This window comes from Dromiciops gliroides, chromosome 3, assembly GCF_019393635.1.
Source record: "Dromiciops gliroides isolate mDroGli1 chromosome 3, mDroGli1.pri, whole genome shotgun sequence".
NCBI classification, from domain to species: domain Eukaryota; kingdom Metazoa; phylum Chordata; class Mammalia; order Microbiotheria; family Microbiotheriidae; genus Dromiciops; species Dromiciops gliroides.
The window spans coordinates 622,382,463-622,409,964 of record NC_057863.1 but is presented as its reverse complement, the minus strand read 5'-3'; the positions used below and the strand labels follow the sequence as shown (position 1 = coordinate 622,409,964).

Here is a 27,502-nt window from a genome sequence, read left to right as displayed (position 1 = left end):
AAAATAGAAAACAAACTGACCTGGTAAAGAGGGAGAGATAATAATCACTGGGCTCCCTGAAAGCTATGATTTATAAAAACAAAACAAAAACACACACCAAACAACAAGCATGAAAACTGCCCAGATCTTTTAGAACGAGAGGACAAAGTAAAGATAAAATCCACCAATCACCTCTTAAGAAAAGCTCCAAAAGGAAAAGTCCCAGGAATGTCACAGCCAAAATCTATAACTCCTACAGCAAAGAAAAAAATATGGCAAACATCCCAGAAGCAGCAGTTTAGGTACCAAGGAACCAGTCTGAATCATATGAGACTTGGCAGCTTCTTCTAAAAACTAGAGATCTTGGGAATTCAGTATTCTAAAAGGCAAAGAGGTTTACAGCTAAAAGAAATTTACCCTGCAAAGCAGAATATAATCCTATAAAGGACAGTAGAATAGAGGACTATGAAGAATTTCTGATGACAAGCCTGGCTAGGAACTTTGAAATACAAAAAAAAGAGTCTAGAAAAACCCAGAAAGGGACATTCGTTTGATGAGATGGAAAGAACTGTTGCCTGATGGATTGCTAGCTTTCTGATAGGGAGAGGAGGAAACAAATGTTCTTTCATGATGTTAATGTTTTTAAAGGGCACTGCAGGAATTACATAAGAAAAACAGGAGGACTTTGGAGTGGATTGGTTCTGTTCTGAGGGTTTTATGGGAAAGAGAAGAGTAAAAGAATACACTCATGTAGGAAGGAGGAAGAAGGGAATGGGATTTGATTTTTCTCATAACTGAGATAAATGAGAGGAGAATATATGGATGTGGAGGAAGGAGTAGGAGACAGGCCTCAGACAACCCTCACTTACCTGAAATGAACAAAGGAGGGTTCAGCATGCACACACACACACACACACACACACACACACACACACACACACAGGCACACAGACACAGACACAGAGTTTTGAAGAAATGTGTCAAATTCAGCACAGGGAAACAAAGGAAGATGAAAAAGAGTGTAAACGGGGAAGATAATACCAGGGACTAAACAAACTGTGATTATATAAATGTGATGGAATATTATTGTGCTATAAGAAATTATAAAAGAAAGGATTTTAGAGAATCCTGGGTAGCATGAACTGATGCAAAGTGAAGTGAGCAGAACTTGGTACAGACAACAGCACTGATTTCATGTAGATCTTTCCATGCTTCTCTGCATTCATCACATTAATCGATTCTTACAGTACAGTAATAATTCCATGACATTTGTGTACCACGATTTGTTTAGTCATTTCCCAATTTCTGTTTAATATGACAAAAAATACTGCTATAAATATTTTGGTGTATATAGGAACTTTCTTCCTATCAGTGGCTTTTTTTGGGCATAAGCCAATAATGAAATCCCAGGGTCAAAGAACATGGATATTTTGGGTTTTTTTTGTTATAATTCCAAATTGCTTTCCAAAATTTTTGTGCCAATTACCATTGTGCTTTACCAACAATGTACCAGCATGCATTTCTCCCTATAACCCCTCCTTACATTGACTATTCCCATCTATTGTCATCTTCGAAATTCATTTCCCACCTGGCTGCTGTCCTGGATTTCATCATTGTCTCTAGAAACTCATCTTCCTGCAAGACCACATTAGTTCTGAAACTCATACTTCCTCAATATGCCCTGCCCATGGCATCCCCCACCCATATGCTCCCCTTTATTACCTCTTTTTTTATCATGACCTTTCATCCTTAGTCACTGTGTCCATTTGGATTATATATATCCTTTGCCCATTTATTAATTGGTGAATGTCTCTTATTATAATTTGTATTGGTTCTTTATCTTTCTCTCTTTCGTTCCATTTTTCTTTCTTTCTTTCTTTCTTTCAGAGGCAATGGGGGGGTTAAGTGACTTGCCCAGGGTCACACAGCTATGTCAAGTGTCTGAGGCCAGATTTGAACTCAGGTCCTCCTGAATCCAGGGCCAGTGCTTTATCCACCGTGCCACCCAGCTGCCCCGGGTTCTTTATATTTCTTAGACATCAGACCTTTATTAGAGAAATTGGCTGTGAAAATTTTTTCACTTTTAAAAATTCTAGCTTTACTTGTTTTGCCAGTCCAAAAGTTTTTCAATTTTATGTAATTGAAGCTGTCCATTTTCTGTTATGATCCCCTCTGTCTCCCAGCCATAGTTGTTAAGGGTATCGCTTTCCTTTCTCCTTTGCGAGACTACAGATGCAGAATTAACTTGACATTCTTAGCCCCATTTAGTAAGTTCCATAGTTTTGCTGTGGGAGACATAATTGTTACAAAGGAGGGTTTAGATTTGGTGGGGGATGCCAGTGGGTAGTCATAGATATGCCCCAAAATGTCAGTAAAACATTCTTTTTATGCATAAAAGATACTAAGAAGTACAGAAATGGATAAAAATGGAACAACTTTGTTGCTACCATGGTAAATCTTTTTTCCCCCTATTATTTGTATATTGAAATGTTGGTGTTAAATTGAAAATATCTTTAGTTTCTCCTTATATACTGCTTCTTGTCCTTGTGCCTGCTGGCCTGTCTGTGTCTCTCACATGCTTTACTAGACCCTAACTTCTTAAACTGTGGGTCGTGACCCTATGTGGGGTCATGTAACTGAATGTGGGGGTCGTAAAAAATTTGGCAACAGTAAAAGGTTAAGTATACTATTTTATATGCCTTTGTACCTGTGACTGTGTAAAAATTTTTCTGGTGAAAGGGTTGGGAGTTGAAAAAGTTTAAGAAGCCCTAGACATCTGATCATTCCATCAAGCTGTTGTTATCCTTTTCCCCCTATTTTCTCACTCAGCCAAACTCCTAGAAGAAGCTAACTCCATTTTCTACCTTTACTTCCTCTCCTCCCCTTCACTTATCAGCCCTTTGCAATCTTGCTTGTGGCCTCATCACGCAAATGTTGCTGCTCTCTCCAGTTAGCAGCAACCTCTCATCTGCCAAATCCGATGATCTTTTGTCAATTCTTGTTCCTCTTGACATCCCTGCAGCATTTGGCAGTGTTGATCACCCCCTCTCTCCTCCTTCAGGTAGTCTAGCTGAGTTTTCTTGACACTCCCCTCTGGTTCTCTTCTCTCAGCCTTCTGTTGTGGCTCAATCCTTCATATCCCATCCCCGAGTCATGGGCTGTATCCCCCAAGGCTCTATCCTGGGTCCTCTGGTTTTCTTTCTCTGTACTCTCTTTTGATATCCTCTTCAGCTCCCATGAATTTAGTTCTCATCCCCATGCAGATGACTCTCATATCTAGCTCCAGTCTCTTCAGACCTCTACACCTTCATCCTCTACTGGACCTTTTGAATTGGTTGTTTCTTTGACATTTCAAACTCAGCATGTCTAAAATAAACGTCATCTTTCCTTCCAAACCCACCCCTCTCTTTGCAATCTCCCTATTTCTATCAATGGCACCACCATCCTTCTGATCTCCCAGGTTCACAACCCTGGTGTTATCCTCAGCATCATCTTCTACTTTCCCATAGAGGAGAAGTGACTTATGCAGGGTCCCACAGTTTATCAGTGGAAGAGCTCCCGTCTTTTCATTCCTGCATTTGTGCTACTCCAGCACCTTGTCTCCCAGAAATTGATGAGAGGAAGAGGAGAATTCACTTTGTATTGTGGAACCCTTGGACCGTCTGGTGAAGGGGATGCGCCCTTTCTCAGAATAAGTGCATAAAATAAAATTCTTAAGATGATAAAACAAATCAATTTTATTGAAATACAGTTATCCAAATTTTTTTAAAAAGAATTCGTGGGCCCCAGCTTGAGAACTATAGAATTGGGTGAACTATTATAGTTTGACAAACTAGACCCTAAATAGTCAAGCACTGACTGTATCTTTTAAGAATGAGAAGATCACTAACCCCTGACCTTGAAGCACCTAAACACTGAAGTGATTTGTTATGAAGCCATCATATCTTGGAGTTTGAGTATTTGAACAATAATTTTTCTTCCTGACCTTAGGTGAGAGATCAAGCCCAACGCTGCTCTCGGGTTCTTCTTGATATTGAAGCTGGTGCTCCTGTTCTCCTCATCCCAGAAAGTTCCAGATCAAATAATTTAATTGTAGCAAATCTGGGGAAACTGAAAATCAAGAACAAGTTTCTCTTTGCAGGATCCCCAGGGACCTTCTCCTTGCAAGGCAAGGTAAGCCTGCGGTATTTCTCTTTTCCGTTTGGCCCATTTTAACAAAACCTTATCTTACCTCAAAATGCTTTCTTACTCTTCTTGATTCATTACTATGGGGTTTGAAGGCATTTTACATTCCAAGTTGGATATCTTCTCAAGGATGGTTATTTTTTATCCACCTCTGAACAACACAATTGTGAGTCTCTGAGGGACATGAATGATCAGAGGCCATTCCTAGTGCATGCCTTAGCACAGCTTCTCTCAAAAATAGAAGTGGGGGGGGGGGGCAGCTAGGTGGCACAGTGGATAGAGCACTTGCCCTGGATTCAGGAGTACCTGAGTTCAAATCCGGCCTCAGACACTTAACACTTACTAGCTGTGTGACCCTGGGCAAGTCACTTAACCCCAATTGCCTCACACACACACACACACACAAAAAAAAGAATAGAAGTGGGGGAATTGTGTGTCAGGGAAAATGGCGGAAGTTGTGTGAGAGAGTAGAGAGGAGCTGTGGCAGGCATCTCCACTTAGAATTCCCTTGCAGGCTATGGACAGGGATGAGGAATGGTTGGGAACCTTCTGAGTATGGGCGTGGTTGTGTACTTGGTATAGATTTGGGATTTGTCTTCAGAGACTATGCAGCCTTTTGTTAGTATCACAGGATCAGCATCTGAAAGGGACCTGCTAAGTTATTTGGCTCAGTGTCCATCATTCAAGATGAGATTGAGGGCCAGAAAAAGAACGCAATTTAAGGTTACGTAGCTACTGAGGTCCAGGAATAGAGCTCGGGTTTTTCAATGTAGCACAGTGATTCCTGTTGTTGGAAATGTCCTGTGTATCAGGCACTACAGTAGTGTATACAACTGAGGTAGGCAGAGGTTATCCAGGGTCACACAGTTGTTAAGTGTCTGAGACTGGATTTGAACTCAGGTCTTCCTGACACCAGGCACTGTACCACTTAGCTGCCTCAGATGTAGTACTACAGGTAGAGTTTACCTAGATTTTACCCCAAAACATTTTGATAAAATCTGTCATTACTATTTTTATGGGAAGGATGGAGAGCTGTGGGGTAGACAGTAATATAGTTAGGTGGTACCAGAACTGATCAAGTTGTTGGACTTAGAATGTTCATTGATCATTTCCTGCCCACTTAGAAACAAGGCTCCAGTAGAGCTTTTGTTGTTGTGCTGTTGTTTTGGCTTGAGATTCTGTGACCCAGGGGGCAGCTAGGTGGTGCAGTGAATAAAGCACTGGCCCTGGATTCAGGAGGACCTGAGTTCAAATCTGGCCTCAGACACTTGACACTTACTTAGCTGTGTGACCCTGGGCAAGTCACTTAACCCTCATTGCCTGTCCAAAATAAATAAAAAAAGATCACAGGATCACAGGCTTGTTATGTGTGGATCCCTTTTTTCTATGGGATGGATTAGTTGGCCACTGGGGTTCTTTCCAACCCTCAGATTCTGTGCTTCTGTTTTAAAGGTGGAAGGTACTTTAGGGATCACATTATGAGAACCCCTTATCTTTACTGTCCATAAAGGGGAATTCACTTGCCTAGTGTCAAGGGCAGTAGATAGCAGAGATGGGATTTGGCTCCTGATTCTTGGACTTTGAGTCCAGTGCCCTTTCTGCTTCTGTGCCATGCTGTCTCTGAAGTATGGAATTCTACATACAGAGACAGAAGATCTTGAGAAACATGAAAGGAAGCCAACATACAGCACATTGCTATCCCCCAGTAGTCCCTTGGCTACAAAACTGGGTTAAAAAAGGAAGGTCTGAAGACCAGAATTCCCTCTGTGGCATCATTTTTTACAAGCCTAGTTGGGAATCCTTTCTCATGAACCAGTGGAAGAATGGGAAAAGTCAGGGAGGGGTTGTTCAGCAAGTCTTAAAGAAGAATGGGAGGTATTTGATTCATTGGTCAACAAGCTTTTATTAAGCTGGGGAGTTAGGGGGCACAGAGGATAGAGTGCTGGGCCTGGAGTCATCTTCTTGAGGTCAAACCTGTCCCCAGATACTTCCTGACTGTGTCACTCTGGGCAAGTCACTTCAGCCTGTTTGCCTCAGTTTCCTTATCTGTAAAAGGAGTTGGAGAAGGAAATGTCAAACAACATCAGTATCTCTGCCAAGAAAACCCCAAATAGGATCATGAAGAGTCCTACTTGAATGAAAAACAAGTGAAGAACAACAGATTTATTAAACTATTAGTTTACCCAGACTAATGAATTGTTCACAGATACATCTTCAGGTATATGGTGATGACTGAAGTTTGCTCCCTCAGGCTCTAATCTAACTTATAGATCGGAGTTTTAAAGATAGTTTTATAAATTGACATGAACATTGGCTGCCCTTTATTGGAATGACGGACTTTCTGGTCAGAATCAGCTCTGTGTGTGAGAGAACGCCTTCCAGTTGTGATTCATATAAAGCTGCTCCTTCTAGTCACATTAGACTTGAGGGATCAAGCCATGTCTTGGTTTCAGATTGTGACATAATTCACAAGAGACATAATTTCTGGGTAATTAATCATTTTCTTAATAATGGCAGCATTTTAATAAAAGGAAGTCAGTGGTACTCTTGAATGCCAAAGACAATTGTGGCAGCAGGCCCAGGGCTTATATGCCCTTGGAAAATAGATGGTCTGAGGGTGGCAATCAACTGTGATTGGTTAATAATGAATGAGAGAATGAATATTACAAGGAGGGGTTGAACCTATTCTAATGATCTTTGCTTATGTTCTGGGCAGTGTATTCAAAGAATTTATCCCCTACCCTGGTTTTAGCAGAAGGGAGTTTCCCCTTAGATTAGAAATCTGCTGCAGTTGGGTGGAGGAGCAGTATCTAGAGTGAGGAAAATAAATGTTAATCCTATCTTCTAGCAGCCCCATCCTTGAGAGTTTGGACAAGGAAATAGGACACAGGGAAAAATTGAAGTCTCCCCAGTTGTAATAATTGGTTATTAATGTGAGAGAAATAATCATTTCTCTCAAGATGAAGACAAATTTTATTTTTGAGATTTCCAGAACTTTTCAGGAGGACATAATTAGCAGAATAGTTAGCCAGTGATTCTTGAGTCTAACCTTATAGCTTTTTAGAGCAATTTGATATGGAGAAGCTTTTCGATAATGCTTTCTTTCTGTGAATGATGGCACTGTTGTAGTGAGTTACGTAGTTATGTTTTAGGAGACATGGTTTGCTCCCTTTTTCTTCTTCCAGGATATTTATTTTTCAAATATATTTTTAAAAATTTAATTTGAATAATTTCTTCATTCTTCATTGCCTGGCATAATGGGTAGCACTAAAGAAAGGCATGTTTGCCGAGATGCTGTTTCTGCATATTAGTGGCCAACTGCTCCTCAAGATTTTCTAACTTGATTTTCCCCAGTATCAGGTGTGACTTTTTAATTTTTTAAATAAACAGACCATAATTTATACATCTGATGAGAGCTGTCTCTTCTAAAGCAGACCCTGTGAATGGCTGTGCACATTTTCCACTCTGACTGCAGTAATAATAATAAGAGCTGACATTTGTGTAGTACTCTCATTTGACCCTTGAAGCAACCTTGAGGCAGATACTACAAGTGTTATTCTTCCCATTTCACAGAGAGGCATACCAAAGCTGACAGAGGTGGTGACTTATTCAGGTCATTCAGTGAGAAAGTGACTGAGGCAGGATTTGAACCCAAGGCTTCATGACTTCAAGTCCAAAGCTCTCTCCATTATGTCACCCAGGTCTGGAATTCTTTGGGAATCAACTTTAGCCCTTGCAGTACAGTTTTTAGAAGATCTTCAATATTTTAGGATAAATTCACTTTTTTGGAAATAGATGAAACTTAACAGTAAAGTTGGTTAATCAAGATAAGAGCATTTGGGGTTTAAAATACATGACTATAAAGCTGGGTTTTCTTGGCAGAGGGGGAGCAGAGCAGGTCCAGACCTGTGGCATGGTCAGTGTGGGAATCTTGTAGCATGGAAATTCCTTCCACAGATTCAGTTAACCTCTTATCTGTAACTTGTGGTCTGGGAGAGCTCCTGGGAATACGGAGAGGCTAAGGGATTGTCCAGAACCACACCATCAATACCTATCAGAGATGGGACTTGAATCCATGTGCCTTGAACAGTCTGGCGCTTCCTGTTCTTTAGGTCATACTGTGTTTTGGCTTTATGGTAAAGAGAAAGATTTCCCTTTGTTGCGAAACTTCAGGTCACTTAGCATTGTTGAAGTGAGTGTCCTGGCTCCTGGGGTGGCTCCTTCTGAAGGGCAACAGAGTCAGGAGAGCCAGGATCTCGAGAAGGCAGCACTACCTCTGCCCAGTGTGGGCAGCTGGCCAGCCACAAGGGCCTGGGTGACTCTTAGCCTTTGCCACAGAGGACGTGTGTGTGCACTGGAAGTCTTCCTCTGCTTTTTTCATGGCTCTATTGTGGACACCAGTGCCACAGTTAGGTAGCCACCTATCACTATGGGACCTTTCTGGTCACGTGTGCTTTGGATGACATGTGTCTCTCACTCCAGTTTTCCCATACCAGCCATTGCTGCTCTTGTTGCAATCACACCCACCACAATCTTTCCATTCCCCTTTGGCTCCCCTATAGTTGTGATACTTCTAAATGTTACATTATTCACAGCCATCTAACTTCCTTGTGAGAAAATGTTTAAAAGATCAGATATGAGCAGCTTGGGAAATATTATGCGTTTGCATAGATAATATATGAGCTCTGAGCTATTAGCAAGGAGAATGAAGGAAATCAGTTTGATTACTGTAGAGTCATACCTTGTAAAGCTTATTTTCTTCCCCTGTGTAGAATGTAAGCTCCTTGAAGGCAGGAATGATTTTGTTATTTTGTTTTTGTATCTACAGTGCTTAGCATTGTGTCTTATGTATAGTAGGCATTCAATTATAAGATTGTCTGCTGCAGAACAGAATCTTCCTTGGGCCTCCTTTCATGTACCATAGGACAGTATAAAGTCACAAAGAGGTTTCAGTATTTAATAACTCTTTTGTTCTTAATTTATAATACCATAGCATCATATATAGTATATATAGGAAATTAATTTACAAGTCAAATCTCATAAATGGTGAAAAATAAAGAGAAAGTAATTTTCAAAAAGTTATTAAACATTGTGGCTTTTGGCCTACCCTGTAGTAATGATCTTGGGCTTTTTCTTGCTCTTTCATCTTAAGTTATTTTATATTATGGGGGTCTTCTTTGAGGTCTTCCTATTTATTGAACTGGTTCCCACATTTCCACATTTAATGGGGACTTTAAATATTACCACATATAGGTAATTCCCTTGTTGTACATAATAAATATGTTCCAGAAAATCATAGGCTCATACACTAGGTTCAGAAGGAGCTTTAGGGGGTGTCCAATTTGACCTAGTTGTTTTATAAAGAGTAATGAAGGAACATGTTCAAGTTTCCACAGCAGAATCCACTGGTGTTTGCTTTTATAAAGTGAAAAGCCTTTTGGTGAAGTCAAATACCCCTTAATTTGTCTAGTTAACTTGAATTTTCATATATACATATAGGAATATAAAATAAGGTATAGTGGTATGCTTTCAATTGGAGTAGATTATTTATTAGAAGGATTCTGTTTTCTCCAGTAAACTAAGTAAGAGCAAGTATTTCATAGTGTTTTATTGAAAATTATTTCCCTGCATTTGTTTTTGAGGATTTGATTTTAAGTGGCAGTACATACAAGAATCGTTTGTTCTTCAAGGTATAATAGCATAATATCCTTCTTTGCCATTCTCCCAATTTATGATAAACCTTATGGAATTCAGCAATCAATTCATGTATTATCAGCCCCAAAATAAAGATCTTACAGATATTTCATCATGTAGAGAAAGTTGTTCCTTTCTTGTGTTGTCTGAAGTAATTTCCCATATTTAAAAGCTCCCCTGATGACTCCAAAGAACCTTTTTTGACCCTAAATAGAATTTTCTTGATAGTTTTGTTTCTTAAAAACCTGTAAAAAAATTCATCCTGTCCCATTTCACTGATTGTTCTGTGGAATTCCATAAGGGAAGCGTGGAGTGTTTCTCTTGTTGTGAACTTTGTATTTCAGATAAATATATCTAGGAAGTACACCTAATTATGCATAGTCAAACCTGATTGTTGTAGATTAAGTATTTAATAAATGAATAAAGAATTGGGTGATTACTTCCCTCTAGCTGCCACTAAAGATTGCTTTGTGTTTCTCTTTGCCCTCTAATAGCTTGCACGTGTGTTGTTCTTCTAATAGGAATTCCAGTGGTTTGAGAACAGGAAATCATCCTGAAATCAAATCTGAAAGAGTTGGGGTTGTTTGCCCTTGAATTTCTTTACTCCTGTGTGTTTGGAATTGTTTTACATAAATCTGGGTTTTAATGGGAGCAGGTCTGAATGTTTTGTATCTGCTTCCTTTTTCCTTTTTCTTAGTCATCTCCTAGTCCTTGGTTCTTAACTTCTGTATCCTATTCCAATCTACACCAATCTCTTCTCAAGCCATTTATTTATTTTAAGCAACAACATAGAAAATGCAGAGATGAAAGATACTTGAGTTTCCTGAAAGATCAACAAATGCATCCAGAGTTTAAAATAAATACAAACGGGGCAGCTAGATGGCACAGTGGATAGAGCACCGGCCCTGGAGTCAGGAGTACCTGAGTTCAAATGTGGCCTCAGACACTTAACACTTACTAGCTGTGTGACCCTGGGCAAGTCACTTAACCCCAATTGCCTCACTAAAAAAAATAAAATAATAAAATAAAATAAAATAAATACAAACACAAGAGCTAAATTAAAATTTAGCCAATATTGATTAAGTGTCTACTAAGTACAAAGCACATTAGCTAAACACTAAACATTTAGTGATTTGTTTTACAGATGGATTTGCAAATATGAAAAGGTTCTTTTATATTTACTGCCCAAGATCTCTTCAAAGGTGACCAATATTGTTCTCCTTTGAAACTAAGAGGAAAAGATGTAGAAAAGACATTAGTAACATTAAAGATAAAAGCCATTTTCTGGTTATAACAGTTATAGGAAAGAAAAAAAAAGAGGCAGGAGGAATCTGGTTATTTCATAGTAGAGAAATTAGATAGATTTAATCTAGGTTAAAAAGAGCATGAGCTCAGTTCTCATCTCTACAATATTTTTGATACCTGTAAAAATGCATAAAAACATGTATATGTTATGGTGCATACATATGTCTATGTGTATTTACTCTTTCTAAAAGAAATTATTCCATGTATTTCTTTTTTCCTTTTTTTTTGGGGGGGGGGGTGAGGCAATTGGGGTTAAGTGACTTGCCCAGGGTCACACAGCTAGTAAGTGTCAAGTGTCTGAGGCCAGATTTGAACTGAGGTCCTCCTGAATCCAGGGCCGGTGCTCTATCCACTGTGCCACCTAGCTGCCCCATTCCATGTATTCCTCTTTTTTTTTAGGGCAATGAGGGTTAAGTGACTTGCCCAGGGTCACACAGCTAGTGTCAAGTGTCTAAGACTGTATTTGAACTCAGGTCCTCCTGAATCCAGGGCCGGTGCTTTATCCACTGCACCACCTAGCTCCATGTATTTCTAATGAAATTGGACCCAGCAGAGAAATCAGCAATTTGAAAGCCACAAATCAATTTTTGAATTGTATTACGTGTGTCATGAATATAGTTTTTGCAGGGTTCTCCTGTTTGACCTCATTAATAACTTACTGAAGCTTTTCAAGCATTTTAAGGAAAGAGAAATTACATAATACTGAGCACATTTTTATTGTCTTAACTATTTTCTGGCTTTGACATTTGCCATTTCTCTATTTTTGATTCTGATGAGCTGAGATTTAATAGCAGCTCACGTTTTTATAGTGCTTTACCAGTTACAAAGAACTTTTCTCATTACATTTGAGAGAGATAATTGACACTACCAACTGTTATTATCTGTATTTACAAATAAGGAAGCTGAGACTCAGGGAAACTGAGTGACTTGTATAAGGTCACAGCCATAAGTCCTTGTGACTCTAAATTCAGGGGTATTTTCCCCACTATAAATTTGTGCTTCTCAAAACAAGTAATTCCTTGACTTGTATTAAAAAAAAAAAACATGTATGTGGTGTTTGCCTTGGCTTTCTATATTTAAGAAGAGAGATTAGAAATTTAAATACATGGGTGTCCCCTTTTCAGAGATTTCTATAAGGTGATTCTTTGAAAACAGATCCCACTTGGAATAACAGTGTTTAATAGTGGGTCCAATTTCATTAGAAGTACATGGAATCAGGGGCAGCTAGGTGGCGCAGTGGATAGAGCACTGGCACTGGATTCAGGAGGACCTGAGTTCAAATCCGGCCTCAGACACTTGACACTTACTAGCTATGTGACCCGGGCAAGTCACTTAACCCTCATTGCCCTGCAAAAAAAGAAGAAGAAGAAGTACATGGAATCACTGGATACTTACTAGCTGTGTGACCCTGGGCAAGTCACTTAACCTTCATTTCCCCCGCCCCCCCCCCAAAAAAAAAGAAGTACATGGAATAATTTCTTTTAGGAGTAAATACACATACAGACATATGCATACATCACATACATATACATATGTGTATGCATTTTTTTTACAGGTATCAAAATAGTGTAGACAAGAGAACTGTGCTCATGTTCTTTTTAACCTGTCATTTGCTCTTGGGCAAAATGATATTATCTCCCTTCAAAGACTTTAGTTTTCAGTAGGTATTAGGTTATGTTCCTGTAAAAATTTACACCTTGAACAAAAGTTAATTAGGCAACAGTGTTTTGGGCATGGGATCTGGAAGGTGAAAGATGTGCTGAATATTTTATAGTTATTGTGGTTCTTAAATCCTGGGATTTCCTGGGAATATCACAGACATGTTAATTCCCCTGTTCTCTAATTTCTGTATTTTGGTTTAATTTTGTTTCATTCCTAGGAATCTGCACCTTTGTCTTCCCCACTGAGCACTCCCAAACACAGCATGAAGAAAACAGTGAGTGTTGAAGACCCAAAGGGTACCCAGGCAGAAGGGCTTTTCATGACACCCCCTGCTGGAACCAGCATGGCACACCTGAAGAATGAACCCATGGCCCCTGCTTTGACCAGCCCACCAGGGCAGCAGGCCCAGTCCCCTGTCAGCCATGCTCCCAGTAGTCCAGGTGAGAGGGCAAAGAACCACCCAGGAAGGGCAGGGAAAACAGTATTTTCTAACAGAATGCATTGATTTAACAGTCAATCGAATAAATAACATTTGGCTGGTATTTTTCATCACTAGGATGAAAGGGTTAAGCTTTCCTCTGTTTTGCTGCCATCCTGGGGGGCACAAGAGGCTTGTACTATGGGTGACACCGGATATCATGGTTGAAAGGGAACTCTATGGCCATCCATTTCACTTATATCTCAGCCTGCAGCATCTTGGTGTCCAGAGGACATCCAGCCTTTGTTTAGAGACTTCCTGGGAAGGGGAGCACACATGCAGGCCTCAGTTGTTCAGCACCTGCTTTGTGTCATAGGTTGTGCTAGGGATTCCAAGTAGTGGAGTGAGGAGAGAAGCCTTGCATCCCAAGCACAGAGTGCCGCCTTTGCAAAGGCAGGGAGACAGGAACTGGAGCAGTGTGGGGGACATGCACCCAGAAGGCCAGGTGGTCTGCCCTCTTTGTGGCTTCCAGCCAGCACTTCTTGTTCTGCCCTGTGGGGCCCCACAAAACAAGAGGGATCCTCTGTTGTGCTGCTGCCTTTCAAGTGTTTAAAGGGAGATCTCCCATCCTGCTGCCTTTCTCTTTCAAGCCAAATGTTCCCCACTTTAGCCTGTTCTCCGGTGACATGGGCTCCAGGTCCTTTGCCATTCTAGTTTTTTGGCTTTCTGGCCAATCTTTAGCTTATCTTTTCCTTCCTCCCTGGAGATGCTCAGAACCAAACAGCACTCCATCAGTGGTCAGACCAGGGCAGAGAACAACAGGACCCTTCCTCCTGGAAATCAGGCCTTTCTTCATGCTTCTTAGTGCTTCCCCTAGATTTCTTGGCTTTCATATGACCTTCTTTGCTTTTTCAGATACATTTCTGTCTTAACACTGCCTTCCCAGGGAGGTTCTTATGAAGCTAACTTCTTGAATCTCCCTTTCCAGTTTCATCTTATTTGATTTCATGAAGTTTTTTAGCTTCCTGAAGCTTTTTTGGATCCTGGCTTTCCCATGCAGTATTTTTGCTATCCTTACCATCTTTTAGTCATCTGTACATTTTCATGAAGTTGTAGTTATTTCCACCATTTAAACAGAATCAAGTTGACATGACATATGCTAGAAGCTTATTTTTTTCAGGAATTTTGCATCTACAATTCAAATGACAGATACCAGGTAGCAGAAATACTTGTGACTAATAGGATTTAGGTTGGTGATTTAGCTCTCAGTAGCTATATTCAAGTAACAGACAGGATAAAGCTTATAGTCTTGTCAGTGTTGTTTAGTTGTGTGTGCTGATGTTGTTGTTGTTGTTGTTGTTGTTTTTGTAGGGCCCTGAGGGTTAAGTAACTTTCCCAGGGTCACACAACTAGTGTCAAGTGTCTGAGGTCAGATTTGAACTCAGGTCCTCCTGAATCCAAGGCTGGTGTTCTATCCACTGTGCCACCTAGCTGCCCCATGTTGTGGTGTTTTTTTTTTTAAGAAAAGAAATAGAACTCTTTATTAAAACATTAAGTCTTTGAGATGAATTAAACATCTAAAAGATAATGGACATAGCATTAGAAACACTACTTAAGAGAAATAAAACTGCCAGCCACAAATGGATGTCCATTCTGTAATCGAGTATGACTTCTATTTAACTAAATCTACAGCACTAGACTTAGTTTTGTTCATTGAGTGAGTTTTGAGCCTATTATGATAACTACACTTCCTGACTTAGCTCCTTAACTCTCTTGTGCTCATCAGAGTGGCTGTTGTTCCTAAACCTTTACTTAGACTAAGCATTCTTATTAGGCCCAGTGGTCCAAATTAATGACTCATTACTACTATGCATAACCAGGCCCAGTTTACCTGTGAACCCTGAAAAAAAGATATCCATGAAGCCAGGTCCCCCAGGATGGTCTTTTACTGCATGGGAAATCCTGATCTCCCTTTCATGATGTTTGAGATCACCTTCTCCTAGCTCTGCAGCATTGGCCACTTAACATACACACAGAGCTACATTTCTCTGCTTTTTTGCTGACAGAAGTGACTTTTTTTTTTTAAGGGGCAGACTTTTCTTTTTGAGCAGTTTTAAGCACCACAGAACATACACAGTTTATAAATATTTCTCTTGTCATTTTCCCACAGCAAGTTTGTAAATGCCATGATTTTGTTCTCTGCCTGTAACACCTTTTGTTTTGAATCAAATTTTGATTAATGTTTGATATTTTTTCTTCTGTAATAGAATTCATCTACATAGTATAGTAGTCTCCAATGTAGTGTGTCTTCAGTATCTTTGGGGAGTAAGTCGTTCCATGGAAATAAAATTTTTCCATAACTATATCTTTCCCCAAAAGGTACATATTTTTTATTTTAACCATTTTAGATGGAAATCTTTGAAAAAGTATTATTTTGCCATCTATTTAAATGGAAGGTACTGGGTGGGATTTGATTGTTTCTTGATGCTCAGGAACCATTATTATGAATATGTAGTTATTATGCTGGGCTATAATTTGGTGAAGCTCTCTTCTGGCTATTGAAGAGTTTTAAGTTTGTGCTAGACTGCTTTGCTTTTTTTTTAATTATTTTTTATTCATCTATTTATTTAAGTTTTCAGTTCAGATCAAGGTTTTCATTTATTCATTTCTTAAATTTAAAATATTCTTTGATAACATCTTTGGTTCAAGATTCTTTGCCATACTCCTTAACAAGACACCAGCAACCAACCAGCTCATGAGGGTTTTCCTGTCTATCAGTTCTACAGAGACCTTTCCATTCACCCAGTTTCTTATTGTCATTATCCTGATCAAGGTAATTTGGTGCTTAACATGCAGGGCCTCGGGCAACTTGACATCCATGAATTCTTCACAATTAGAAGCAGAAACCCTTGGCTTTGTAAATTTTCAAAGCTTGGGAAGTGTTACCTGCTCCCTGAAGTAATTGTGGTTCCACTTCTGCTAGCAGCGCCTCCTTGGCAGGGCCCTGAGTGAAGTGGAATCTGGGCTGCTCCCATTGGCCTGTGACTTCCACTCAGTCCCTCAGGGATGGCAGAGAACGGTCTTCTGTGTAGAGTGTTTCTGACTTTTCCTTCCTGTGTCTGTTCGTCAGCTGGAACTATTTAGGAACCTGGTTTTGCCCCTAGTCATGATGGCTTTCTGTTTGCTGCCTCCACCTGCTGTGGACCAGGAAGCCAGATGACCAAGTTGGCTACAGTTGTATGTGGAGTCTCTGTGTGGACATGTTCAGACTGAAGAGGGTTTAGGTACTCTTCAGCAACCAAAATGGCTGAGCTTGACACACAGCCTTTGGGACAAGGTGTATTGTCTGCTCAGAGACCTTCTTTACTCAACCATGCTGCTTCTTGGCTGGAGAGTGGAGGTCGCCAGGGAAGCAGTTGGAGGGCAGTGGTCAGGAATGTCCTGAGATGAGGGAAAGAATGCTCAGGCTGCAAACAAAGGGCAGGGTGGGGATTGCTGTCAGTTTAAGGAAGGGGCTTCGACTTTAAGACTGTAGGACTTTAGACTGGGGACTAAGTGGAGCTTCGGAATGGGTTTTATTGAAGTTCCTGAAGAAAGAGATGAGAACTTTGTGATTTGGGTTAAATGCATTCTTTTCTAGGAATAGATCAATAGACTACTCCTGAAAAATGCTTTCTAGCCTTCTGATTGAAAGAAAAGTGTTTTATGAGCACCCCGACCTTGTGCCTTGATTAGAGATTGATTCAAAGTTAAGTGCGGGGCAGCTAGATGGCGCAGTGGATAAAGCACTGGCCCTGGATTCAGGAGTACCTGCGTTCAAATCTGGCCTCAGACACTTAACACTTACTAGCTGTGTGACCCTGGGCAAGTCACTTAATCCCAATTGCCTCACCAAAACAAAACAAAACAAACCAAAAAAACAACCAAACAAACAAACAAAGTTAAGTGCATCCATAGATAGAACACTGGACCAGGAGTCAGGAAGATCTGAGTTCAGATCCAGCCTTGGACACTTACTAACTATGTGATCCTGGGCAAACCACTTAACTTCTTCTTGCCTCAGTTTCCTTGACTATAAAATGGAGATAATCATAGCACCTACCTCCCAGAATGAGGTTCAAATGAAATGATATTTGTAAGGTGCTTGGCATATAATGGGCACTTAATACATGCTTGTTCCCTCCCTCCTATCATCCCTTCCTCTTTTCTTCCCTCCTAGAAAGCTTCCCACCCATTGTTTCTACTTTTACAACTACCTAGTCCCCTGTGGAGTCTATTCTTCCCTGGGACAAATATCCCAAACCCTTGATGACAACGTACCTACTCACCATCTTGGTTCCTCTCCTCCATACTGTTCTTAAAGTGTGCTGCCCATAACTGAATACAGTGATTTGGTCTTGGTTTGACCAGGGTAGGGTAGAGCAGGTCTTTCACCTTCCTCCTTCTGTGCCGTGATGAGTTTCCCCATTCCCTCCAGACTGGAAGTCTTCCAGGAGAGGTTGGATGGCCACTGGGCGGGGATGTTGAAGGGGGGATAGACACTTGGATCTGAGGAAGGACTAGACAAACTCTGAGGTCTCTTATTCTGATATTCTCAGGTTTTATACAAAGACCGCTGCCTGGGGTGTGGGGCCAGGACCAGGTTAGGGAGCCCTAGGGTCGGACCCCACCTATCTGAGTGGGCAGGGAGGCAGCTTCCAACAGCGGAGAGAGAGGTGGAAGGGTACCACAGAAAAACTAGACTCTTCTTGGACAGTCTTTCCCAGGCAAAGGCTAGGTTCTGCTCGGGAGTCCAGGGTTCTTCATTCTGTCCCTCTCTTTGGCCTTTGCAGAAGATTATGTCTGCCTGCTGGACTGTATTGTTGTGGATCTGCAGGACATGGACATCTTTGCTGCAGAGAGACGGCCCCGGGAATATTCAAAGGCATTGGAGAATACCAGTGGTGACCTGACCTTCCCGTCCTACGCTGTCAGACAAACAGGTGGAAGCCTCCTGACGGAGCCCTGTCGGCTGAAATTGCAGGTGGAGAGGAATTTGGACAAGTGAGCGTTTTGTTTTGTTTTGTTTTGTTTTGTTTTGTTTTGTTTTGTGGGGCACTGAGGGTTAAGTGACTTGCCCGGGGTCACATAGCTAGTGTCAAGTGTCTGAGGTCGGATTTGAACTCAGGTCCTCCTGAATCCAGGGCCAGTGCTTTATCCACTGTGCCACCTAGCTGCCCCTTAGTAAGTTTTTAATATCTGAGTAGCTGTCGTTTGTCAGCAGAGACTGAATTCAGTGAAATAAGCCCTGCAGGACCCAGGGCTGGCCCTCAGTAGCAGTCCCTGGCAGCATAGTCCCTCACAAGAACACATGTGGACTTAGGAGAGCCCCAAGTGCCACGCCTGCTGGAGACGCTGACCGACTGGCTAAGGAGGAATAGCTCACTTCACCTCTCTGAGCCACAGTCTTTTCATCTTTAGGATGCGGATAGTAACACCTACTTAGCTTCCTCCTAAGTTTGTGTGAGGATCACATGGGACAAATGGCTATCAACTGCTGCTTCTAGCATTACATCCTCAGGTGCTCAGATGGCCCTGTGATCTTACTGATCGAGGAGCCTGGGCATGCAGATCCCAGAGTGATGTATTGTTTCCTTCACCAGATTGTTTTGCACATAAGGAAACAGAGGTCAAGAGTTGATGGGCATACTCTCAGCTTCCACTTCTTTGCCATCACAAGAAATGCTGATATAAGTATTTTTGTACATATAGATGCTTTTCCTTTTTCTTTGATCTCTTTGGGATACAAGTCTAGTAGTTTTGCTGAGTCAAAGGGTATGACCAGTTTTACAACTCTTTGGGCATAGTTCCAATTTTTCTCCAGAATGGTTAGACCAGTTCACATCTCCACTAACAGTGAGTTAGTGTCCCTATTTTTCCTCATCCCCTCCAGCATTTGTCATTTTCCTTTTCTGTTATGTTAACCAATCTGATAGGGATAAGATGGTACTTCAGAGTTGTTTTAGTTTGCGTTTCTTTAATCAATATGATTTAGATAATTTTTTAAATATGACAATAACTTTGATTTCTTCTTCTGAAAAGTATCTGTTCATATCCTTTGAACATTTATCGGTTGAAGAATGGCTCTTATTTTTATAAATTTGGCTCAATTTCCTATAAACTTAAGAAATGAGACCCTTACCAGAAAAACTTGCTGTAGATTTTCCCTCCTATTTCCAGCTTTCCTTCTTATTTTAGCTGCATTGGTTTTGCTTTGATGCTAATTTTATAAAAAGAAATAAAGAATGAGCACTGGATTCAGAGTAAGAAAATATGGGTTGTAATGATTATTATAACTGATATTTATATGATATATATGGTTTACAGAGTGCTTTTTATGTACTGAATATGGTTCTTAAAACTGCCCTGTGAGGTAACTAGTATAAGTATCATTCCCATTGTGCAGGTGAGCAAAATGAGGTCTGGAGAGGCTAAATAACTTTCCTGAGGCAATATATTTAGTAAGTGGCTGAGCTAGTCTTTGAACTCAGGTCTTTTTGATCTGTATTTGATCTTGTCAAAGAGTATATTTCCCCTATATGAGTTCAGGATGCAGTTTAGCCACTTGTTAGCTCTGTGGCCTTTCTTAAGTTATGAAACCTCTTACTGAGCCTGGGATCTGCTATTGTACGGTGGCGGTGATATGAATGCTGGCACTGTTCGATTCACAGGGTTGTTGTGATGAAAGTCTTCTGTAAATCATAATTAGCCACACATTGTGAACGGTTATTACTGTTAATGCTGTTATAAAATTGTCTTCTTTGACCATTATCATGGAGTGAAAGAAAGAAACTGGAACTGTTGTTCAGAAAACCCAAGTTCTATTCCTAGATCTGCCACCAAGTAGCTGAATGGCCTTGGCCATGTCACTTCTCCTTGAGCACAAAACTTCAGTGTTTGGAAGGGCCACCTTAATGACAATTTTTTTCAACATATGATCATCTAGCCTTTACTTGAAGACATCTAATGAAGAGTCAAAGATTAAGCAGAACATTCCACTTTTGGACAACTTTTGTTATTAGAATGTTGCTTGGTGTTTTTTTTTAACTGGGCTTAAATAAAACTTCCTTCCACTGCTTTTACTTTTGCTATCTGGAGTATGAGAAATAAATGTCTGAGAGAATGGTGCTGTCAGTAACAGAAATGGGGAAAATCAGGAGGAGGAGCTGGTTTTGTAGCTTGGTTTTAGACACGTTGTATTGTTCCATGAGCAAAAGAAAATACATCATGGAGTGTAGGAGAGAGATGGAATACAATGGAATGAAAAGCATTTATTAAGCCCTTGCTATGTACCAAGCACTGGGCCAAGTGAGGGATACAGATAGAAAAGTAAGATAATTTTTGCTCTCAGGGAGCTCTCTTGGTTTTAGTTCATGGCAGATGGAAAGGTCAGATGGTATTTAGAATCTGGAAGGGAAAGTGTCAGGGCAGATAGCAAGGTCCTGGGAGATTAGAGAAGCAATGTCAGGGTTGATGGTCACCAACTGAGAAAAGAGAGGGTCCAGGGGTCAGAGTGGAATGAAGCTCTGGGACATTTACATCATGTGGGTATAGGCGAGTCAGCTTCCAAATGAGAGTGGGTATTCAGTTCCTGGTTGGAATTTGGCAGTGATGGTTGAATTGAGGAAACAAGAGCTTCCTGCTATGCATAAGTCAAGTGGTTATTACTCCTGATGGTCAGGCAGAAGAAGGAAATGTAAGGCAAGAGATAGAGATTTTGGAGTCACTTATGAGTAGAAGAAATTTCTAAGGAATATAGGAAAATAACAACTGAAGGCTAAAGAATGAACCTTGAAAAACAAATTTAAGGTGTATGAAGATGGGCTAGCTACATTCTTCATTGGTAAGAGTAACTTTCTATGTTTTAGTATAAAATATAAAAGATTCATGAATAGTGTGGCCATTTTAATTTCAACAATAGAAGGTTAGAGTGTACTTGGTTAATGATAGTGCCTTTAAAGTATTTGGGGACCATTTAAAGCTTAGACACAGAACATCATTAATGTGCTTAATCAATTCAAGCTATATTCCCTCCAACAAAGGTCAGATTACTTTGAGCCATCTCATGACAATCCAGGGTACTGGAGAAAGGATGCACAGAGAAGATTGAAGATTTCACCAAGCCAGACTTAATTGCATACTCTTTTATTCTCAGGCTTCTGCTTGCTCTCTCTGTTTTATTCTCATTCTGTAATTTAATATACATGTGTTTATCATGTAATACTTAAATCTGTCCAGCTCTCACTGCCATTTCCCCTCCCAGATTTTTTTTCCTACAAAGAGGGTGTTTCCTCACTAAAAGTCTGTGATTCTTTGCTGTTAGGAGAAATATTTTTAGCCAGTTGAAATCCCAAAGATGCTACTGCTGCTGAGTCTGTTTCTACTGTATTGTGCCATGTAAAAATGCCAGTATTAAGTTGGTGATTTACTAACAGTGACTGGCTTTTCTTTCTTTCTTTCTTTTTTTTTTTAGGGAAATAAGTCATACAGTGCCAGACATATCCATTCATGGCAACCTGTCCTCAGTTCACTGTTCATTGGATTTATGTAAATATAAGCTGATTCGAGGTTTATTGGAAAACAACCTTGGAGAGCCCATCGAGGAATTTATGCGTCCTTATGACTTACAAGACCCCAGAATTCATGTGAGTGAAAGCCTGTGTCACTCCCCAAATGACACCTGGTTCCTCATATTCCCTCAACAACAGGGGGAGTAAGAAGCCCATTGGTTTGTTTGCTTTCTTCTGAAGGCTTTCCAAATGCCATTGCTATAGACTCACTGGAATTTTTTCCTTTACAGACTGTGCTGAGCGGTGAAGTCTACACTTGCATGTGTTTCCTCATCGACATGGTGAATGTCAGTCTAGAACTGAAAGACAAAAAGGGAAAAGAAGGGGCTGGATCCTTGGCCAGGTATGGCTGGAACTGCCATTTGCCACTAACTTGTGTCCTTGTAGCATTTGACGTGGCCTGAGTTTGTTTAGGGGTTGGGAAGGTGCTACTGATGAGGCCAAGGTTTCAGGTTGATCCCAAATGGTCTGACCCTGTGATTTTACTGCTAGGGGACTTCTGGGGTGCAAATTTGCCGTTTTGTATCAGAAAGCAGTACATAAGGGGTCAAGAGGATTAGGAGCCTGGAGGCAGCACCCTGTGCCTCATCCCTTTTCCAGGGAAAACCACCCTCGATGGATGTTCTGTTAATGTTGAGTCAGTAATGTCATTTTTGTACACAAAGGACAACTTTTTTAGTTGTTTGGGCAGAGAGAGGACCAGAATCTGAGACAGAGACAGAAGGAGCAGTTCCCTGCCCCTGTGTGGTCAGTCCCAGCCACTGGCAATGACATGACCTCACTCTGTGATCCTGAGATAACAAGGAGGAAGTGGATTGTCACATGTGACTGACGACCTTCTTAGATACTTTAATGCATCATTTGATACAGTTATTAACCCAGGCTGATTTAAGGAATATTGCAGATGGAGAGATAACATGGAGTTAATGGTCTACGTGTGGATTAAACTTTTATTAGACCTCAGCTCCAACACCAGAGTCTCCCACAGGATGTCTAGAGGCAGCCACTGAAACTCTTTGAGGTTTCTTTCCTGTAATGTGGAGATAATGTACTTTTTTCCTCACAAGGTTATGAGAAAGCCTTCTTGTAAATCTTAAAGCATTACATACATGGCAGCCTTTGAGTCTTGGCTTTTCAGGATTGTGGCAGGTAAGTTGGAGGCAAATAAATATGGAATATAATGAATTTGTGGTTTAAAATTTTCATCATTATGTCCCTGTGGAAAAAGACATGTTCTTTGGCATACAGGAAACCAGGTCATGGAGATTTCTGCTCAGGCTCAGATTGAACTAAGTACCCTCTGACATCTTTTCCAACTTAGAGGCTGTGGGAAAAAAAGAAATCATCTGTTTGAGGTTACCAAAATAACAATGGTAGAAGCAAGCCTGAGGCTATTGGGCTTGCTGTCTGAATAGACCTGATAATCCTTATGAGTTTTGTGTTTGTTTTGCAGTCAACTTTTTGTGTGGAGCAACTAGAAAAATGGTGCTTAACAATTTATTTAATTTATGTGTGCTCCCTTAGGTTCGACTTTAAGAAATGCAAGCTGCTTTTTGAAAGTTTTTCCAACCAAACCAAATCCATAAACCTGGTTTCCCACTCCATGATGGCCTTTGACACCCGCTATGCTGGGCAGAAGACGAGTCCTGGCATGCCAAATGTGTTCAACTGCATCTTTCAGCCCTCAAAGAACAGCACAACCCAAGGCTCGATTCAGATTGAATTGCATTTCAGGTAGTAGGAGCTAAACTTTTCAACTAAGGCTACCTTCTGTGATGGCAGGGGAGTGGATCCAAGTTCTCTTTTGCAATGTCCCCGACTGTTGTCCTATGGAATTGGGGAATCACTAAATGGACACTAATAAGAATCTGAGTGGTAGGAGGAATAAGCGTCAGAATATGAATCCAAGGCCTCGGACTCCAATTCCTGCTTTCCATTGCATCTAGTTGCTGTTCAAACTCAACATGATTAAAATTTGGCTTATCACAATAATAATAGCTCACATTTGTAGAGTCCTTGACAGTTTGCAAAGCTTTTTACCAAGTAGTCTCATTTGATCCTTTTAGCAACCCTTAGAGGTAGGTGCTATTATTCTTCTCATTTTGTAGATGAGGAAATTGAGGCAGGCAGAGGTTATATGACTTGCTAAGGATCACATGGTGTTAGAGGCCACATTTGAACTCAGGTCTTCCTAAATTCCAGGGACAGCGTTCCGCCCACTGGACCACCTTATTGCCGTTTTCTCCCTAAGCTCGCTTCTCCTCCTGATTCCACTATTTCATTTTGTGGCAGCTCTGCTTACGTGGTCTCATATGCAGGAAATCCTTGGTTTATCTTTGACTTTTCCTTCCAGGTCACATCTCCTAGCTAACAGTTCAAGGCCTAATAATCCAGAGCTCATGGTGTTGTGAATTCAGAATCATCAGTATTCAGACCTGCAGTTAGAATTATTTGCCAGTAGATGTCTCTCTTGATTTTTTTCTTTTGCTTAATGGAGGTTTTAGAAATTCAGAATTAAGCCATAGTTTTAAAGCTACCTATCTTTTTTTGTTATCCATATTCAAGAAGAAAAAACAATGGCCTATACAAATAACTTAAATAAAAGTAGTTTTAGACTAAAATCCCTTAGTTCTTCATGTATAAACACAGCGCCCCATCTTCTGGGAGAGTACAGTACTGCCAATGTTTTATGTAAAAGCAGAGGCCTGGAGACTGAAAGAATCGAGGGGTGGCTGCAAAGCATTCAGGTTACAAGTGTGTTTTCATTTGGGGGAAAGTTATATGACATACCACTAATAGTGTTCGTACTCCTGATGCCTGTTGCCAGCAGATGTATTATTGCTATGAAATTTTGAAGTAGAAGAAACCATGGAAAGTGTGAAAAGATGAAGAAAATGCCTCTGTGAGATGATACATCCAGTGGTCAATCAACAGATATATATGTATATGAAGTACTTATTGTGTAACTCTGGGAGAGAAATAGTGTCTAGTTAAGCATTGGGTCCCTGAGAGGAGGAGGATGATGGTGACAGAGGTGCTGATAGCAATGACAGTGGGGAATTGTTTTTATGCACATTTGCTCTAGAGATATGCTTTATGAATTCCTTTGTAGCACCATTACACCAGGGGCTGTAGCTATTCCGTCCTGAATGAATGAATGAGTGAGTGAGTGAGAGGGAGAGAGAGAAACTGTTTATTAAACACTCAGTATAGGCCAGGCATGGACAAGCATGGTAGCACATATGGTGCTTGGCATGCATAGTAGGTGCTTAATTTGTAAATGGGAATAAGGTTCTAGAGCACTTTTTCACAAGCCTTCAAGGTTCAGTAGTTACCAGGCCCCACCTGAACTCTAGTCATTGAATTGGTGAAGTCAGATAAGCTGGTTTTGATGTGCAGTTGATATTTGTTTGAAAAGCAAGGTTGGGGTAGGAGACTGTTTGAGTGTGTTGTGTCCATATACAGAGTACAGCTACTTTGGGGCTTTCTCTTTAAGGTTATCTGATTTGGCTCTCTGACAGTCATTTGTCCTACCAACCATATTTCCATCTTTATGGAGATAGGGAGTTTTGAAACGGTATTTTTCTGCACTGAGTACTATTTCCTTTTGGCTCACAAATTCCTGGAACTGAATAATTAAGTCTTACCTTTTATTGAAAAAAATAGTCCTGGTGGTGAGAGGGTTAAATGCCATCTTGATTGTAACTTCAGAGTGCAGAAGCTTCTCACAGAAGAATTATCCCTCTGTTGAGATTTCCTAGCTGTGATGTGTGTGTGTCAAATATAAATTGGTTCACAGTATTTAAATGCTTGAAATATTTTCCAGCAAAGGGGATCAGACACACTTTGACATTCTAGATCATCAAATTAAGTGCCTAGCCTCTCAATTTGCATTCAAAATGGGGTGGAAAAAGTTCACTGAGGGTAGCATTTTTTCTCTCTGACAAAAGGGAAAATGTTTGTGATAAATGCTGGGTCTGTGTGAAGGGAGACATTCATTGTTCTGTCCTTTTCTGAAAACAGCAAGCCAGATTTCCCCAGAGAGGCTGGGGAAACCAATTATGGCCACCTCCTCAAGTCAGATGCTTTTGAATTAATAGTAATAGCAGTGGGTGGAGACACTGAGCATTACCTTCTTCTCTAAGAGCAGCTTGCAGAGGGTAATGTTTCACTCAAAGGAAACTCCTGTTCTTGGAGGGGTGGGGCCAAAGTTAGTTACCTGGCATGTCCCTATAAGGATGTCCTAAGCATGCATTCACTTCTTTCCCTTTCCCTCTATCCTCCAACACAATACGCATGCATGCACACATACACACATTTGCCTTTCATCACATGTTGCTCTGAGGACAATACTTGGATCTCCATAGACATCTAACATAGATCTGGAATTGAGCGTCATGAGTCTTTCCTCATCCGCACCCTTTCCCCATGCTCCAGCCTTCTCTGACTTTATCCTGTTGCTTGTACCTTTTTCTTTAGGTGAGGAGATCTAAACCATGAAGAGACATTCGTTTCATTCCACGTTAAATCTCATCTAGTCATGCCTTCCCTTTTAACATGGGGTCAATAAAGGAAAATATTTTAGTTACTAAGGAGACCAAGTACTTTGTTAGCAACTCTAAACTAGTCTATTGCATTTATTGTACTTTTATAGTATAAAAAAGTGTGATTACCTTGTATTAGCTAGAGGCTGAATCTGTTATTACAGTTCTCATGCTCTCTGTTTACTGATCTTCTTAGTTTAGAAAACATTGGAATACCAGACACCAAAATGAGTGAGGAAAAGCATCAAATGGAATGACATAACTTTTTTGTTTCTTTTTTTTGGTCCTCTCTTCCTCTTCCTCTAGATCCACCAAGGATTCTTCCTGTTTTACAGTTGTTCTCAACAACCTCCGGGTGTTCCTCATATTTGACTGGCTACTGCTGGTCCATGATTTTCTCCATACTCCCAGTGATGTCAAGAAAGCAGATAGTGTAACTCCTTCACGCCAGCGTACCTCTATCAGTGAAACAGCAGTGTTCCCCAAAACAGTGAAAAGTGGGGTAGTCACCAAACGGTCTTCCTTGCCAGTGACTACAGAGAGGCACCTGGAAGTAAAGGTCAATGTGACAGGTGAGTGAATCAGACAGGCCTCCATATTGAACTGAACCAAATGTTCAGTTTATTGATATTTTTTTTTGGTGGGGCAATGAGGATTAAGTGATTTGCCCAGGATCACACAGCTGGTAAGTGTCACATGTCTGAGGCCAGATTTGAACTCAGGTCCTCCTGAATCCAGGGCTAGTGTTTTATCTGCTGCACCACCTAGCTGCCCTCAGTTTGTTGATTCTTTTTTCCCAGTTTATTGATTTTTTGGGGGGGGGGGGTGAGGCAGTTGGTATTAAGTTACTTGCCCAGGGTCACACAGCTAGTAAGTGTTAAGTGTCTGAGGCTGGATTTGAACTCAAGTCCTCCTGAATCCAGGGCTGGTACTCTATCCACTGCACCACCTAGCTGCCCCCAGTTTATTGATTCTTAATGTGACCTTTAGGACCTCAATCCATTTATTATAGAACCTTTTCTCTGCAACTTGTGTCAAAGGAACCTATGGCCCTTGCTTACATGCACACTGGGATATATGCAGCTTGCTTAGATGGTCTTGGATTC

The 27,502-nt window shown here is 40.7% G+C and overlaps 1 protein-coding gene across 6 annotated transcripts in view; it reads left to right on the top strand.

The window, feature by feature from the left end:
* The window catches only part of VPS13D (vacuolar protein sorting 13 homolog D), a 338,497-nt gene that overhangs the window by 63,428 nt on the left and 247,567 nt on the right, over nt 1-27,502 (top strand). For all 6 annotated transcript variants that reach the window (XM_043991354.1, XM_043991352.1, XM_043991351.1 and 3 more), the window contains 7 exons: nt 3,970-4,152; nt 13,043-13,265; nt 18,076-18,286; nt 21,756-21,927; nt 22,083-22,195; nt 23,377-23,586; nt 26,703-26,968. In XM_043991354.1, the coding sequence (XP_043847289.1) occupies nt 3,970-4,152; nt 13,043-13,265; nt 18,076-18,286; nt 21,756-21,927; nt 22,083-22,195; nt 23,377-23,586; nt 26,703-26,968 (1,378 nt within the window). The remainder of the gene's footprint in view (nt 1-3,969; nt 4,153-13,042; nt 13,266-18,075; nt 18,287-21,755; nt 21,928-22,082; nt 22,196-23,376; nt 23,587-26,702; nt 26,969-27,502) is intronic.